This window comes from Chanodichthys erythropterus, chromosome 8 (assembly GCF_024489055.1).
Source record: "Chanodichthys erythropterus isolate Z2021 chromosome 8, ASM2448905v1, whole genome shotgun sequence".
NCBI lineage: Eukaryota > Metazoa > Chordata > Actinopteri > Cypriniformes > Xenocyprididae > Chanodichthys > Chanodichthys erythropterus.
Window position 1 is genome coordinate 39,293,916 of NC_090228.1, and position 17,225 is coordinate 39,311,140.

At 39.0% G+C, this 17,225-nt stretch overlaps 1 protein-coding gene across 1 annotated transcript; it reads left to right on the top strand.

Moving 5' to 3' along the window:
• The first annotated feature begins 2,241 nt into the window (after positions 1–2,241).
• Positions 2,242–6,176, top strand: LOC137025234 (uncharacterized). The gene is made up of 7 exons (XM_067393255.1): positions 2,242–2,299; positions 2,512–2,633; positions 3,030–3,234; positions 3,281–3,364; positions 5,517–5,578; positions 5,668–5,800; positions 5,899–6,176. The coding sequence occupies exons 1-7, from the start codon at positions 2,242–2,244 to the stop codon at positions 6,174–6,176; spliced, it is 942 nt and encodes a 313-aa protein (XP_067249356.1).
• The last annotated feature ends 11,049 nt before the right edge of the window (positions 6,177–17,225 follow it).

Consider the following 17,225-nt stretch of genomic DNA (forward strand, 5'->3'; position numbering starts at 1 on the left):
TCGTGACATGGACTAGGGGGGGTCTGTGAATATTAAAGCGCAAAAAGACGGCTGTATAAATCTGTTTGTTTTGCGTTTCAGTCTGCGTGAATGAGCTGCGCCGTTTCCTGTACTACATACTCAAGTATGTGCAACGCTCTTATTGTTTTTTCAGTGTTTGCCGTCTCGTTATCAGAGGACATGAACACAAACATATCCAAGGTTGCTCTGAGATAGCGCTTAATGAGCATTTCATCATTTTATTTGAGAAAAACCATTGTCAAATACACTGAAACTCAAAGCTCTTCACTACATCCCGTCAAAATAAAAGACCGCTTTTTAACTCGAAGTAATTGACTGAAATTTATTATGATTGTTAAATAGAATGTACTTCTCAAAATAATAATAAAAAAGTTAATTTCATTTTCGTCGTTTTCCTCCCAGGGGTGGAAAAAAAACCCTAGGAGAAAAACCCAGCGTGCTAGCACTGGGAAAAAAACCTTGGAAGATATATATATGTAAATGGATATGGAGATCAAAATCTGAATTATAGATGCAGCCAGAACTGGATCTGTAGGCCATTGTCTCCTGGGCTATGTTGTGGTCAGGTCCAGACACAGGTTCTCCATCTGATCTGGATACGGCCTGGATCCAGCACCCGGCAAACCGGGAATTCCAAACACAACGAAGCAACTGAAAGTGCTTGAGGATCTCCTTATTCTTTTAAGAGATGAAATAGCCAGTAGAAATATGGTCTTTAAGGGTGAGGAATTTCTCTGAAACTTCCTCTAGTGGTTCGAAGGGAGCCTCGGCTAACCCTTCTAATAACACGGCTAAGTCCCAGGCCGGAGTCCTTGTACGTACTGAAGGCCTCAGCCTCAGAGTACCACGGAGGAAGCGTATAAAAAAGGGGGGTCTCGACCTACCGAGGAATCCCCCAGAGGAGCGTGGCCGAAATGGCCGCAAGATAAACCTTCAAGGTTGAAGGGGATAAAACCATCCGAGAACTAAGCACAAGGCTAATAGATGAGTGCACAGGGTCCACATTGCTTTGTCTACACCAAGTAGAGAACAGTTTTCATTTATACGCATACAACTTCCTCGTGGAGGGAGCTCTGGAGTGGAGTATGGTCTCCACAACCTCAGTTGGGAGACCAGCATCTATGAGCCTGGCCCCCTCAGAGGCCAGGCCCACAGTCTCCCTAGTTCTGGGCGTGGATGAATTATCATGCCACCCACTTGAGACAGGAGGTCCTGCCTGAGAGGAAGCTCCATCAGCGAGCCATCTAGAAGTGACACTAGGTCTGAGAACCATATTTTGGTTGGCCAGTACTTACTGGGGCCATTAGACTGACCCCTTCCTGGCGTACTTTCTCCAGAACTCCCGGGAGCAGAGCGAACGGGGAGCCTCGGCCACGTCTGTACCATGTCATCCAGACCCAATGGTGGTGAATGAGATAGGGAGAACCACAGTGGACACTGATTCCCCTGAAGCAAATAGGTCGATTTCAGCTCTACCGAAGTTTTCCAAATTGAGCTCCACACCTCAGTGTGGAGACTCCATTCCCCAGGTCTCGGCCCCTGCCTCGACAGGGCGTCTGCTCCCACATTTTAATGCCCTCAGGTCTGGGAGGAAGTATTTTACTGCAATAAATACTGCCATCATTTCCAGCCTATTTATGTGCCAGGAACTGATGGTCCTCCCAGAGACCCTGAGCTGAGCGACCACTCATGATCGCCCCCCAGGCCGTGAGGGAAGCATCCGTCGTAAGCATTACGCGATGACGAGAAGTCCCCAACACGGGTTCTGGGACATGAACCAAGGCTTTTTCCACATGACCAGATCATGAAGGCATCACCGCGTGACTTTGATCATGCGAAAAGGATTTCCCCTCGGAGAAAACCCCTTGGTCCTGAGCCACCACTGTAAGAGTCTCATTTGCAGAAGGCCAAAAGTTATCACATTGGACGCAGCTGCCATAAGACCCAACAGTCTCTGAAACTGTTTTACAGTGAGTGACTGGCCTATCTTCACCCCTTTCACGGCCCCGAGAAGGGAATTCACACGAACAGGGGATAAATATGCCTGTATCGTGGTGGAGTCCCAAACTACCCCTAAGTGGTTGGTAATTTGACTCGTAACCAGCACACTTTCCTTGGCATTGAGCCTCAGCCCAAGCTTCTTCATGTGCGACAGAACAACATCTCAACTGTTCTGTTTGAGTTAGTATCAACCAGTCGTCGATATAGTTCAGTACGCGGATGCCCTGGAGTCTCAACGGAGCCAGAGCTGCATCCACGCTCTTTGTGAACATGTGGGGTGATAGAGATAGGCCGAAGGGAAGAACCCTGTACAGGTAAGCTTTGCCCCGATAGCAAACCTGAGGAACTTCCTGTGTTGAGGATGGATGGATACATGAAAGTAAGCATCTTTCAGGTCTATCACAACAAACCAGTCCTCGGACCTGATCTGTGGGATAACCCTCCATCCTTCTTTGGAACAATGAAGTAAAGGTTGTAAAACCCTGACAGCTTGCTGGGAGGAGAACCCCATCTATAGCTCCTTTTTGCAAGAGCGTCATAACCTCCTGTTCCATTACCAGAAACTGCTCGGGGGCCACCACTGTGGGAAGGACCCCATTAAACTGGGGCGGGTGAGACCCGAATTTGTAACCCTTTTCTATTGTGAGCAGCACCCATTTGGAAATATTTGGGAGAAGTTTCCATTCTGCCTTATTTACAAAGGGAACCAGTCTCTCGAGACTGGCCTCTGATGTTTTTTTGAGCATTTGACTCGGCGCCCTGAAGCGGCGAACCGGCAAGGAACAGCCGAATCAAGTGATGACCGGCCCTCCTCAGAGGGTCGGTGGAGACCGCTGCGCCCTGAAGCACACTGGGTGGCAGGCTTAGCAAAACGGCCCCCTGAGGGCACCAAAGAGGGATGTGTACCAAGTATTTTGATACCCAACCTTCTCTGGAGGGGCTGCCCTCCAATGTCCCGCGCCACTGGCATCAGGACCTCTTGGAAGCCTTTTTGGTGATAATTGCAGTCCGCAGATCTGTGTTACCCCACAAAGACTTTGGCTGTGTCGCCTGTCCCTGTCCCCAAGCTTTCTGCGGGGGACCAAGGGTGGCGACACTTTCTTTGGATGCATGGTCAGACCAGTGCCCTGACATGTGAGTATTGGTGCCTCAACCCGGGGGAAGAAACTGCAGAGCGTGCTTCCACCTGGGAGACGGCACTGAACCTGGCTGGTGAGGGCAGAGAAAAGGCGGCGCCCGTCTCTAACCCCTCTGTCAGATCCATTTGTGAACCCCACGAACGGAGCCTCCGCCCTGCCTCAGCAGAAGCGGGACCCGATCACTGGAGCACAGTGTCCTGAGAGTGAGTTTTTACAGTGCACACAGACGGCTCCCTCGAGAGCTGCCTGGGCTCACTCCCATTTCACTGCTGTTTCTCGCCATAATACGTGTCTTTTTTATATATAAATATATGGATTGGTGTGAGATACTCTTGTCCTCAGACAAAGAGATCGTGACTTGTTTATATGTAATAAGACAAACAACACCAAATAAGACACACAAGATACAGAGAGCGCCTGCTGAATACAACAGAAGCTAGCGTTCTTTGTTCTGGGTATGCTTTATAGTTTCCTGGTCCGTGACGTCACCCGCCTCTGACGTCACGTTTCCTCATTGGTTGGATACAGGTGCTTCACGAACACAAAATGCAGAGGATTCCCATCACATCATTCGACGTAGCGTTGATAGTTCCCACGAAAGGGAACATCATATTTCCCTCATGAGAAGAAGTAAAGAGAAGAATGATTCGGAGAATGAAGTCATGACGTCTGCTTTTACATAAACATGAACTTTAATGACATCCCATTCTTAGGTTTAGGAGTGTGTTTATAGGAATTTTGACCATTCTTCTAAAAGCGCATTTGTGAGGTCAGGCAATGATGTTGGCAAGAAGGCCTGGCTCACAGTCTCCGCTCTAATTCATCCCAAGGGTGTTCTATCGGATTGAGGTCAGGACTCTGTGCAGGCCAGTCAAGTTCCTCCACACCAAACTCACTCATCCATGTCTTTATGGACCTTGCTTTGTGCACTGGTGCGCAGTCATGTTGGAACAGGAAGGGGCCATCCCCAAACTGTTCCCACAAAGTTGGGAAATTGTCCAAAATGTCTTGGTACGCTGAAGCATTAAGAGTTCCTTTCACTGGAACTAAGGGGCCAAGCCCAACCCCTGAAAAAAAAATCAACCCCGGTACCATGCTTGAATTCACTGAGCTCCTGAGATCGACCCATTCTTTCACAAATAGAGGGTATGCATGTGACGTCATCGTCAACCGTTATGATTGCAGTTACGCCCACTGAGTGGCACAAAGACTAAGTGATTAATTAGGGTAAATTCAGCGAAAAACACACAAAACATCCAAAACGGGAAAGAGCTTTGTGATTGACTGTACAAATAGCTTTGACACAAAACCTGAGGTAGGTTAAAGACTGCTGAAAGCTACAGAAAAAAGAAGCAAATGGATTTTGAGGTAAAATCATACCCTATATATTGTATTGTTATACATTGTGTTGATAACTCATCAATTAAATTTTTTAAATTAAATATAGTATTACATCTTATATTCTGCATAATTGGGTGTTTTTAAATAAACACTGACAAAAACTACACAAGTTTTAGAGCTGGACAATATGCCAGTATGACAATACACACGTGATCGTTGTCATGTGGTGAATCTGGCCAATCATGAAACAGTTGTGTCGTCATCAGCGCTCGTGCAGCTCCTCTTGAGAAACTGCGCTGGCTAACTCAGGCGGCTGATCTCGAATCGCTCTCTTGTACTTTAAAGCCATACGTCACAGTCACATGACTTCAGCACTGTCTCAAGTCGGACAACATTTCTTACCGGCATGCCGCCGCCGATCGGTCTTTGCGGCGCTGCATCAAGTCGAACAAGCCTATTGTTTAGCATAGCGATGTAGCATCTGCATGGATACATGATTGTTCTGTGAATAACTGGCAATCAAAATACTTGCCATATATGGAGGCAAAAACTTTTTAAAGGCTGTAAAATGGTTTCTCTTTTTCATTCTTTCTTTTATACACATCTAGGTTTTGTGTGAATTTAGTAATGCAAGCACTAAAATCATGTGCACAGATTTAAGGGATTTTTTTATTATATAAAAACACCAACTTTTAACATCATGAAATTGTTTGTAATTATTATTTTTTTGGTTGAATTGGTTAAAAAGAATGGTTTAGTATATGTGTTACATGTAAAAGTAACTGTGAAAGCTTTCTCTACCCTTCTCAGGGGCTCCAAGTGACCATTTTTTAAAAAGGCACTAGTCAGAGATATTCTTAATATTCTTATATTCTTAATAAATTCTTTCAAATAATACCACAACTATGCTCATACTACAAATGGTTTAGTAAAGACAACAATTTGAAATCAAGCAAGTCATTTTCCTCAAATGGGGATAATTTATTAACATTATTGTGTGTTTATTTCTAACAGATTTGAAAAGCAAAGTACAATATTCAATAAATAAGCTTGAATCTTTACAGAAAGAGAATGAAGTCAAGTAAAGAGCACTTTTTGTTCTATACATTTTAATATTTTTGATGACAATGAGAAAAAAAAGTAGTGTGTATTCACTTGTTCACAGACAAAAAAAGTTGTCTTCTCAGCTGGACTTCTGGAGAATGGATTAGGACACAGTGGGCCTGTTGGTATTCCGAAAACTCTAGTCTACAAAAGAGTTTTTAGTAATATTGGAAGTGCCTATGACTCAAATACTGGTAGGTACTGCAAAGAGACATGATAAAAAGAGTGGCATGTAGTTCATAATCCTGTTCACCTGTGATGAAATTTTCTGTAATTTACATGTCCCATACAGGTATATTTACAGCACCATTGAAAGGAGCCTATTTCTTCAGATTTTATGCCCACTGTCACAGTGGAAACAGAATGGCAGTCAGTCTTTTGAAGAATGATCAACCCCAATGCTCTGTGTTTTCTTGGAAGCCTATCACCAATGGTAATGCCAGCAATGGTATTGTTCTCACACTGCAGGCCGGTGATCAAATCTACACACAACTTTGGGAGAACACCTGGGTTTATGATGATGACCACAGCTACACCAGTTTCAGTGGTTTTCTGATTTTCCCCTTGTGAATGTCTGAATTTTTTGATGCAATGTAAACATACTTTCAGTGTGAGTAAACTATAGCCAAGTAAATAACCTCAACTAAACCAGCACTAAAGTACAAAATTACAAATAGAAAAACTCTTTTTTGGGATGGGAAATGTATGCTAAATAAATATTGATATGAAAAATAAACTGGAGAGGGACTATTGTCTCTGTGATAACATTACAAATTCTGTTGTTTTTTAGGGAGTCTTACATGAGAAATTCATTTTTTCTTAGTTCTGACATCCTTTTGCCACAAGTATTTGTACCATTAAAACAGCCTACAAGTTTGATATCTTAAAACATCCTCCTTATTTACTCAATCTTTTAAAAAATGTTGTTTGGTTTGTGGGATCTGTGACATCACACAAGCACATTTACATATGACTGCATCTAGAACAAGACATCTATGATTAGTTTTTCATCATTATACCATAGGTCCCAGCCACTGGCATTCAGTCACTAAACACCTGACACCTCCCTACGCCGACCTATGTTTTGGAATATTTGTTTTTCTGAGATATTTGGTGGCACTGGGCAGAACATACATGAATATTCATGAGTGTCATGTTTTCTGTGTTTTCTGAATATCAGAACCATTTTCAAAAATGACATCAGCATCAAACAAAGTTTAAGGGGTAGTTCACCAAAAAATGAAAATTATCCCATGATTTACCTGCCTCAAGCGTCCTAGGTGTTATATGACTATCTTCTTTCAGATGAACACTATCAGTGTCATCAGTGTTACATCTACGGCGCGAGGACGCGCCTACCGGGGGGGGGGGGGGGGGGGGTTATATGATTGTGGAAATCCGTGATCTGCCTCATCTCTCTACACCAGCTACCTGTAACAGTTGCAAGCTTTATTTAACGTCGCAACTGACAGAACGTATATACGGAGCCCCGCACGACATGTAAGAAAAAAATTAAATTGTGCGCACGATTTACTATTTCGTTCCCTCGATTTACTAAATCGTGCGCACATTTTAGTAAATCAAGGGAATGAATGAGTAAATCGTACACAAATAATTATTAATAAAGTCATGTAAACACGGTTCACTTGTGTTGTCAGTTTACTGATTTGCATGTAAACAGGGAAAACTGGTTATTTAAATAAGCTGATATTTGTTAGTTATCAGCTTACTGGTATGCATGCAAATGTGCTCATTGTGTCATCACATCAAGGTGCGCCTGACAACGGAATGAATCAATACTGAATTTACTGGACTATGATGCTGTTTTCTTTAAGAGCTGCTGTGCAGCCAAAATTTACCTGTTTACCAAAATTTACCTGTTATCACTGTAAAGCTGCTTTGACACAATCTGCATTGTAATAAGTGCTATATACATAAAACTAAAAAAAACCTGCAGTCAAGTCACCTTTATTTCATAACCTAAAGAGAACATTCCCAGAATGCTCCCTGCTGGTTATAGATTTTATTTTTTAAATAATTAATGTAGCAGACAGACCATGATTCTAATGCTGAAATGTGTAATTTATTCATAAACATATAACCTACAATATTTTGCAGAATTATGTCTGAATCAAGTTTAATGCAGCTTTTAATAAGTCAAAATGCAATATAATTTTTAGAGCTAAAAAATATTAAGCAAAGGTTAAAGTGAGAAAAGAATATGTGTTTACACTTTACCTGAAAAGAAATTTGTCAGGAGAGCATGACCTCAAAATGTTTATTGGCATATACCTCGCAAATAATGCATTATATCAACTGTATTCAAATTGAAATATTATAGCAGGACCTAAATGTTAACAAGTGTAATAATAATTAAAAAAAAAATGTCTAGTTGTCTAAATTAAAAAAAAAGAAAGAAAAAAAAAGTGGCCCACTTTTTCCTGCATTCACCCTATATAACTGAAGACAACTTTATGTTAACCGAGAAGTTTTTACTTAGTGACCAAAAGAGAGAAGCACGTATTTGGAACCAAACGTTGCCAGCTTCTTCCTTTTTTCATTAAAAAACGCCCTTGTCAGTGTTTTCTTTTCAAAAAAGAGGCCAGGTGTGAGAACACCCTAAGGCAGAAGAAACTTATAGCAAGATACAACAACTGACAAATCACAAGGGCTTTTTATACACAGAACAAAGCAAGCTTAACAAGGTAGTGAGGGGGTGTGGTAAATTGTCCTAAAAACACACAAGGAACTACAAAGAGAGCTAGGGAAACAGAGCAAACATGTAGGGGAACCACAGACAAAATAGGAGAAGGGAAAACACTATAAACACAATAACAGACCTATGTAAAACAGGGAAACTGTTGAGTTTTATGTCATCCTGAAAGCATAAGAATGGGCTGAACAAAGTAAAGTGGACAAAGTTCTTATTTGTAGTGATTCAGTCTGCTCTGTGTAGTTTCAAGTTAGGTATGACAAGAAATCATCATGAATAACTTTATGAAATAATGAGTATCCATTCAAGAACTAAGCAGAATGGTACTGATGTTGTATTAATTTGGATCCCTGCAATTAAAGGAATAATGGGAAATGAAAGAGTTGACAAATTAGCCAAAAAAGCATTGAAAAAAGGAAAGAATAGAAGGCAAGAATATTGTTTGTAGGGTTGTAACAATATACTGGTATGATGGTATATCACAGTATGAACATGTACAATGATCATATTGTGTACATTTGCTTAATTACGGTATTGAAAAAAAAATCAGATGCAAAATTTCCCCTGCGCATACGCAACAACTTTCTACTTGACTAGTGTTATGTCCCACGATGTATATCATTAATTGTTGTCAATTTTGTGAATATATGTGTATGTGACTGTGTTTCCCTGATGCCCAACAGCCTGCTGGGAAGTGTAGTTTTTCCCTGTGTTCCTCCCTGTTCTCTTGCAGGACCCTAATTTATGCCACCTATTCCTCATTAGAGTTGTGGAGAGGAACTTCCATTTACATTAAAGAGTATAGAACCCAAGAGGCGACACTTTGATACTTTTTGGGTAACAGCCACTAGATGGTGCTCCAGTAGCGCGGCCGTCATTATGGGGTGAAAATACTAACTGGACCATAGAATCCTCTTACACACCCAAAATCGGCAAAATTCACTGCCAAATCAGAAGCGCAATAGAACAGTTTTTTAAATTAAGTCACCAGTAAATTGTATGATCCTACAGGAAATGTTGTATTATCTAAATTGACCAGATGTGGAATCCAACCAATCCTCCATCTGAGGTAACGTAGTTAGCCTACTTTACTGAGTATTTCCATTTTATGCAACTTTACACATTTATTAATAGTAAATTAATAATACATTTAAGATCATCATGTTTGCAGCTAACAATATATTTCAGACCTAGTGGAGTAATAGTAATAATAATATCTAGGTCTGAACTGAAATATATATTGTACATTTTAATGGATCACGCTACAAACATAATGATCTTATAAAACATGATGCATTGCTGTGTCTGTTATCGCATAATTCACACTTTTGGAAACTTTTGCTACACGGACACTTTTGATTTTTGGACATGGATATTAGTCAAGCTGTTATATTCATATATTTTTTGACCAACATTCCCAATTTTACTGATGCATGTCCTTAATTTAATTTCATATGTTGGTATTAATTCAGTGTTTACAATGCTAATACTTTAATTTCAAAGAATTTGAACCCAAACTGACTGGGTTTCTACTGTAGAGAGCAAAGGTTTTGTGAAAAAAGTGAAAGACTTAAACACAAAGGGTCTCATTCATGAAACATTCATAAATATACGAGTAAATATGTGAGTGATTTGCGCGTAAAGAGACCTTCCTGAAAACTCTTCTCCTGATCCACAAATACTTCGTAAACGTCAGAAGTGATAGTGAAATGTGTGTGTGTGTTAATGAATTCCAATCAGTCGTAAATGGGACGCGCATGCACGCTCATTCTCAATTACCATAAATCCCACCCATTAAATCCGACTGACAACTATATATGGGCATCATATTATGACACAAAACGAAGGATTTTGGACATTTGAGGAAACAATTTCCATAACAAATAAGGGGGCCATTAGTTTGCCCAACCGTATTGAAATCTATCCATTATTTGATTAAAGTGCTCCGTTTGCAGATGCAATTCATATACCTCATCTTTAAAAAACAAAAAAACAAAAACCTTATTCCTATCCTTTCACTTCCTCTAATCCCTCTCTATTGTAGCTTAGGATAATCTGAGCACTGCCTATAACTTGTATTATGAGCACTTCTTGTCTATTTGCCTCGTCATGACGACTCGCTTGTTGTATTCCTCACTTGTACGTCGCTTTGGATAAAAGCGTCTGCCAAATGAATAAATGTAAATGTAAATGTATTACTGGCTCTCACAATAAAAGTAAAAAGAAAAAAACGTATGTAATTACTATATATAATATTTTTTTAAAATGCTGTGTAAATATGTACCTTATTAAGGTGAATTAAAATGCAGCCTTATTAATGAGCAAAACGTTCGGATGTTAAACGCACTATTTACGCGTGGCTGGGAGCAGGTGTAGATTTCTTTCGTACCAACTAACATTTGGAAAATACGAACATTTTAATGAATCCGAAAATTTACGCCAGAACCACTTTACACACGATTTACACAAAAATTCGTTCTGCTCGTGTTTCATGAATGAGACCCAATGTGTGTAAAATAAACTGTTAAAAGGATTTGTTGATCTCTAGTGATTATTCTGTGTTGTCATCATTCAGGTTGGATTTCAGCTTTAATGTACTTTTTTTAACAAAGCAGCTGATATTGCCATAGAAACTATTGGGCTGCTGAGTCGTTTTCACCACAAAATGGCAGAATGACATCGTTGCTGCAGATGCAGTAGGGTGGTCGGGTGCCTTTTGTTTTTACTAACCCCTGTTTTCGGTTAGTAAGGTAGTCAGGGAAGAGATTTATTTAGAAGAGGTTATTTAGACTCCATTACTCCACCCCTAGACAAAAACGGGGATGTAGCACTAGACTCTAAATTTGCTCCACACATACAGAGACAGAGGCTGTTATCTCTAATCTCTATCCTATGGAAGCCCATTTCCACCAATAAATAAAAAAATGAAAAAAAAAGTCACTGCGACCTTTTATCTCATAATTGTGAGTTATAAAGTCAGAATTGTGAGGTTTTATCTCAGAATTCTGACTATTTTTTTTCTCGCCATTGACTGATGGACAGTTTCTCTGTCTATGTCAATTCAACATCCAACATTTCTGGTGCATCCAACAATAGCTGTGCTGCTGTCCTGATGTCTGAAGCTGTTGGTGTATAAAATGTGCCTCTTTCGTCTGTTTTATTGCGCTTCCGCCACAACTGATTCTTATTATTATTATTATTACTATTACTGGTATATTGTTATTATTGTGTAATCACAACATATTTGCTCAAAACTTGTCAAATTTGTTAGTGTATCCAACTTTTATTCCAAATACTTCCACTGTAATTTGCAGAATTGCATGATTCTACCCTTGAATGCCCCCTTTTATGGAGCCACCAGACTTGAGTTGCAAAGTTCATACAAAGTGGTGTTGATGAAACATGATAGGTATTGGTGTTTTAGTATTAAGCCCACTAGATGGCAGTGGAAGCTGTTTTTCTATTTTAATGCTGTACTCATGTACAAAGTTACTGTGGAAACATGCTATGCATATTCAATCAGAAGGCTCTGGCTTATGATTCCTGCATAATGTTCTCTCTAATGTCCAGAGACTAATTTTTACATTATTTGTTTCCTCCAGTAAAATCAAAATTTCTATATCGGTAAATCTGTGCTGAAAATAATCCTTTATGATGTCTTCCATTTTATGCATAATAATAACGAAGCAGCAATCCTGATGGTCACCCGCAATGAAAGGAAATGCAAGCAAAGTAGGAACTGTGAGAAATAAAGTTTCAAACAATTGTGAGTTTATATATTATAAAAAGTAAGAATTGCGACTTTATACACAATTACGCAGTTGTAAGTTTATATCTCAGAATTACGACTTTATATCACTCAATTGTAAGCAGCCGCGGAGGCAGAAAGTGGATGGTGGGTGGGCCTCTAAAAGTGTGGGTGGGCCAGAAAATTCGCAAATCGCAAAAAAATTCTGAAAATTGTTTATCAACTGGCTTAAAGGATTAGTTTACTTTCAAATAAAATTTCCTGATAATTTACTCACCCCCATGTCATTCAAGATGTTCATGTCTTTCTTTCTTCAGTCGAAAAGAAATTAAGGTTTTTGATAAAAACATTCCAGGATTTTTCTCCTTATAGTGGACTTCAATGGCCTCCAAAGGGTTGAAGGTCAAAATTACAGTTTCAGTGCAGCTTCAGAGCGATTGATGCAAACTTTTAAAAGAGTTTTGGAAAAGGGAAAGAATGAAAATGTGTCTTTACAGCACTGTATCCACAATTTCGATTTTTGTTATCGAGGCACCCCTCAATCTACCATGAGAAAAACCCCTGAAGAGTTATTCATAAAGCGGGAATTCAAAACCCGAATGTCAGTCTTGAAACCTGGAGCATGCAGCAGAAACAAGCAGCTCAGCAAGCTAAACAGTGTCATGGCAAATCTGTCAGACAGTTTTTGCCAAAACAAGTGTTGGTTTGAAACCACAGGGGAGGGGAAAGTGTCAAGTGGATACTTAGTAAAATTGTGTTGAAAATTGTACAAGAGACATGTAAACCAGCTCATTCGGTCAGAATTGCAACTAAGTTAAATGATGAAATGTTCCAGACTGATGTAATTGACATGGATGCATTAAAAACAAAGGCTTATGGCATTGTGTTAGGACATGTAAGAGATGATGATTCTAACAATGCTGTATGTGAAAGCTTTGTCTAAGCTTATTGTCTAAGCTTTGTTGTAACCTAAAAGGGTATGATTGAATAATAATGTTAACTTGTTTGAGCTGACTTTTGACTTTGTTTGTGATTGGCTGTGAGAGCGCAACATAAAAAGGGGCGTGCCCTTTGTGTGGCGCGCAGAATAAGGAGACTTTCATGTGAATGGTACACAAGTTGTTTATTTGTATTCTTTTAGTTAATCAGCAAATAAATATTCATCAATCAAAGATAATACGTCATCGTATTTGTTTTTTCTAGTAAATACATGACATTATTTTTTAATTTCATCTATTTGATAATGAAAAGTGAACTGCATGACTAAGATAGAAAACATCATAAGATGCGCAATATATCGGGAGTCATGGAGTGGGTCAGACATTTTGACCACTTCATTAAGTTTTGTTTTGTAGAAAGCCTTTCTTTAAAGTGAATTTTGTTTTGTAAAAATTGTTTTGTAAAATGTCGAGTTTTAGACTTATCCTCAGATTTGAACTATAACATGGTCAGACATGTGGCTTCAGCTGCAGTGCATTTCTAGTTTGCTACAAGGCCAACTTCAATTTTATTTTCATAAATATATTTCATAAAAATACATTTCTAATATCTTTTCAAAACTTTGAAGCTATTTATGACAATAATTAATTATGACTTGTAAGAACTGTGGACGAACCAGACAAATGAATCATTTAGATGATTCTTTCAAAACATAATTCTAATTCAGAATTGAGGTTCCGGCTCCGGACCGTTTGCAGATAAAGCCAGGCTGATTACTTTTACGACACATGCTTCCTGATAGCAGAAGCGACATACCAAAGGGTCACCCAAGAAGACAGAGAGACAATCCAGACCCTTTTGTTTCCTTACTTCACAGGAGAGCCAAAGAGACTGTTGAACAAATAAATCTGCTTCAAAATTGTTCCAACAATTTTAATGGACTTATCAAACATCTTTTAACTACATACATTTTGCATTATGTGTCCACAAGTACTACCTGTAAACAGTTAGGCTTTAGAACACTCACAATTGGTGTAAATGCATTAACTCTTGACTGAATGACTGGAAGTATGCCTTATTTGGACTTAATTTGATTCTTTCTCCCTTTCCTATATTCTGACTTGAATGAAATCTGTTTAAAATGTATTGTATTCCATTTAATAGAAATTATGTTAAAATGGCACTCTGCTAAAGCAGAGACAGACCGGGATGTAACACTTAGGTTTTATTGGGGGCAGAAGAAGGCCCTCTTGAAACGGGTCAATGTCTGATTGGCCAAGACTCCTCTGAGGTGTGACAAACAACTCAGTTTAAATAATCATATGGCAAGATAGTGAATGAGGGACGTTGGTTAGTAAACAAACTGGAGTTGGTTAGTTCTGGTAAGAGAAACAATGACCAGAGTACCAAGAACAATGGAATAACAAGAAGAACAGACCAGCCGCTCATTCAAGCCATCCAACCATCACTCACTTTTCTTTTCTTTACTTAATTTTCCTTTACCGCTGAAAGTCTCGTGTCCTACGTTTCGCCGCAAAGTTCAACCAACGACTTTTTCCGCTTCAACTCCAGTGACAAAGAGACTTCTTCCATTGCTCCACACGGACCTGATCTGGACCAATCATCGACTTGGGAAACCCCTCTCTGCACGACGAGGGAAATTCACCTTAGTCAACGCAAGCAAGTACCTCCAGACCAAAACTGAACTGGTGCATAAATGAATGATTCATGGTTCGTTCTGGTCCTTGAAATGCATTGATAGGAATTCGGTTAATCAGATCACTCACTCTCTCTCTCTCTCTCTCTCTCTCTCTCTCTCTCTCTCTCTCTCTCTCTCTCTTTCAAAACTCTTTCTCTCTCATTTCCTTCTTACTGCAACGCGTATGAATGTGTGTGTGTGTATGTGCGTGCCTTTGTGTTAGATTAGTTTGTTAGAATAAATAAAATCTCTTGTAGATTTTAAAAGGAAAGTGTCTTGTATTACGTGCTTTATGATTTAATGTCTTAAACTGTGATCAAGTTACCGTGCTCTAATCAGTGTTTTCACGATTGTTGGATATTTATATCCGTTACAAGAGCTTATTACGGCTCGAGCAAATGAACGCTGGACGAATCAGTTGCTCGGTCGTAATCTAAACAACTCTTTATAATTCCCTAAATATTTCATTTGAGCTAATTTTACTTCCTAGGGTGTTTTCCCTACAGACTTTACGTTAAACTGCAAAGTGTCTGCTTTCAAATGAGACCTTAGTTATGCTTTTAGTGCAAAGGGTTCATGAACTGTATCTGTTTTAGTTTGGGCATACATTTCTTGGAATTTTTAAAAATCGGGAGTGCTGGCTTACAGGTTAATTAATACCACGTATTCTCTATCTGTGATTTAAGTTATATGTTATTTATTGTAATGGCCTTAAAAACAAGTGCATTCAGCATTAGGTAAAAATGTCCCCCTAGAAATTCAGCCTTTAGTATGCAGGTAACACATTTAAAATATTGTCTTGTGTAAGGCAATGTAATGTTTAAAGTATGTTGCATTTTTTTTTCCTGTAAATACATAATTCTTTATTACCGGCATATTTGCAGCTATATTAATAATAGTCTACAGCAGGTGTTTTAATAAGTTTGTCACCTATTGCCACTGCTGTTACAATACGATTATTGTCTTGTAAATATTTGTGTAAATAGTTGTTTTTGACCGGCACTTTTGTTGACGCCGTAGAAACGAGGTAAGTGGGTGTATATATTTATATTTCATTATGAACAGGACTGTAGGAACCGTGTATAAACCAGACAAATTAATCATTCAGATGATTCTTTCGAAACATAATTCTAATTCAGAATCGAAGTTCCGGCTCCAGTCCATCTACAGTAAAACCAATGCTGATTACTTTTTATGACACCCATGATTCCTGACAAAAGGAGAGGTGACCAACCGAAGCTATTTGTGACAAACGTTCACCAAGAAGATAAAGACTCTTTGATCTTCAGATCAAAAGAGATTGAGACAATGCAGACCTTTTGTTTCTCTGACCTAATTTTACAGAAAAACCAACAAAGACTGCATCAAAATTGTTCCAAACTATTTTAAATGGAATTATCAAACATCTTTTAACTGCATACATTTTACATCATGTCCACAAATACTACCTGTAACCAGTTTTGTTTTAGAAGACCCACGATTCATGTAAATGTGATAACTCTTGAATGACTGACTGAAAGTGTGCCTTATTTGGAATGAATTTAATTCTCTTTCTCTCTTTTAAATCCTGGCTTGAATGAAATCTGTTTAAAATGTATCATATTCCATTTAATAGAAATTATGTTTAAAACGGTACTCTCTGCCAAAACAGAGACCGGAAGTAACACCTATGTATGATTGGGGCAGAGAAAAACCCTTTTGAAACAGGACAATATCTGATTGGCCAAAACTCCTCTCAGAGGTGGAACAAACACCTAAGTTTAAATAGTCATATCGCAAGACAAAGAGCAGAACTGGAAGTGAACTAGATAAAAGAACCAGTCAGCAGTGACCAGAGTAAGTAGAACAAAGAGTAACCATGGAGTAACAAGAAGAACAGACAAGCAGCTCATTTAAGCCATCAAACTTTCACTCACTTTTCTTTTCTTTTACGTAAGTTTCTTTTCTGCTGAAAGTCTTGTGTTATAAGTTTTTCCGCAAAGTTCAACCAACAACTTTTGCTGCTTCAACTTTAACTCCAGCCATGACAAGAGACTTCCTTTCATTTTGCCAGCGCGCTCAAATGGGATTGGTTTTTACCTAACCACCATCTGGACCTGAAACACAAATCATCAACTTGGAAAACACTTCTCTCCACGCCGATGAGAAAATTCACATTTAAAGTCGACTCAAGCAAGTACCTCTATATTCTAAAAAACTGAACTGGTGCATTTAAATTAATGATTCATGGTTTGTTCAGGTCAGGTCTTTTGAAGTGCATATTTTGCTAGAAATCCCGTTCATCATATCACTCTCTCTCTTAAAACTCTCTCTCTCTCGCATTTCCATTCTTACTGCAACGCGTATGAGTAAATAAAGTCTCTTGTAGATTTTAAAATAAAGTGTCTTATATTATGTGCTTGAACTGTCGATCTTAAGTTACCGCGCTCTAATCGGTGTTTTCACGATTGTTGGATATTTATATCCGCTACAAGAGCTTATTACGGTTCGTGCAGATGAACGCTGGATGACTCAGTTGCT

Excerpts from the sequence above, each read along its gene's own strand:
- LOC137025234 (XM_067393255.1), top strand. The coding sequence starts at position 2,242 with ATGCCCTGGAGTCTCAACGGAGCCAGAGCTGCATCCACGCTCTTTGTG. Across the intron at positions 2,300-2,511 it reads GCTCTTTGTGAACATGTGGG|CTTGCTGGGAGGAGAACCCC; the intron begins GTGATAGAGATA and ends AAACCCTGACAG. Across the intron at positions 3,365-5,516 it reads TGGAGCACAGTGTCCTGAGA|ATTTGAAAAGCAAAGTACAA; the intron begins GTGAGTTTTTAC and ends TATTTCTAACAG.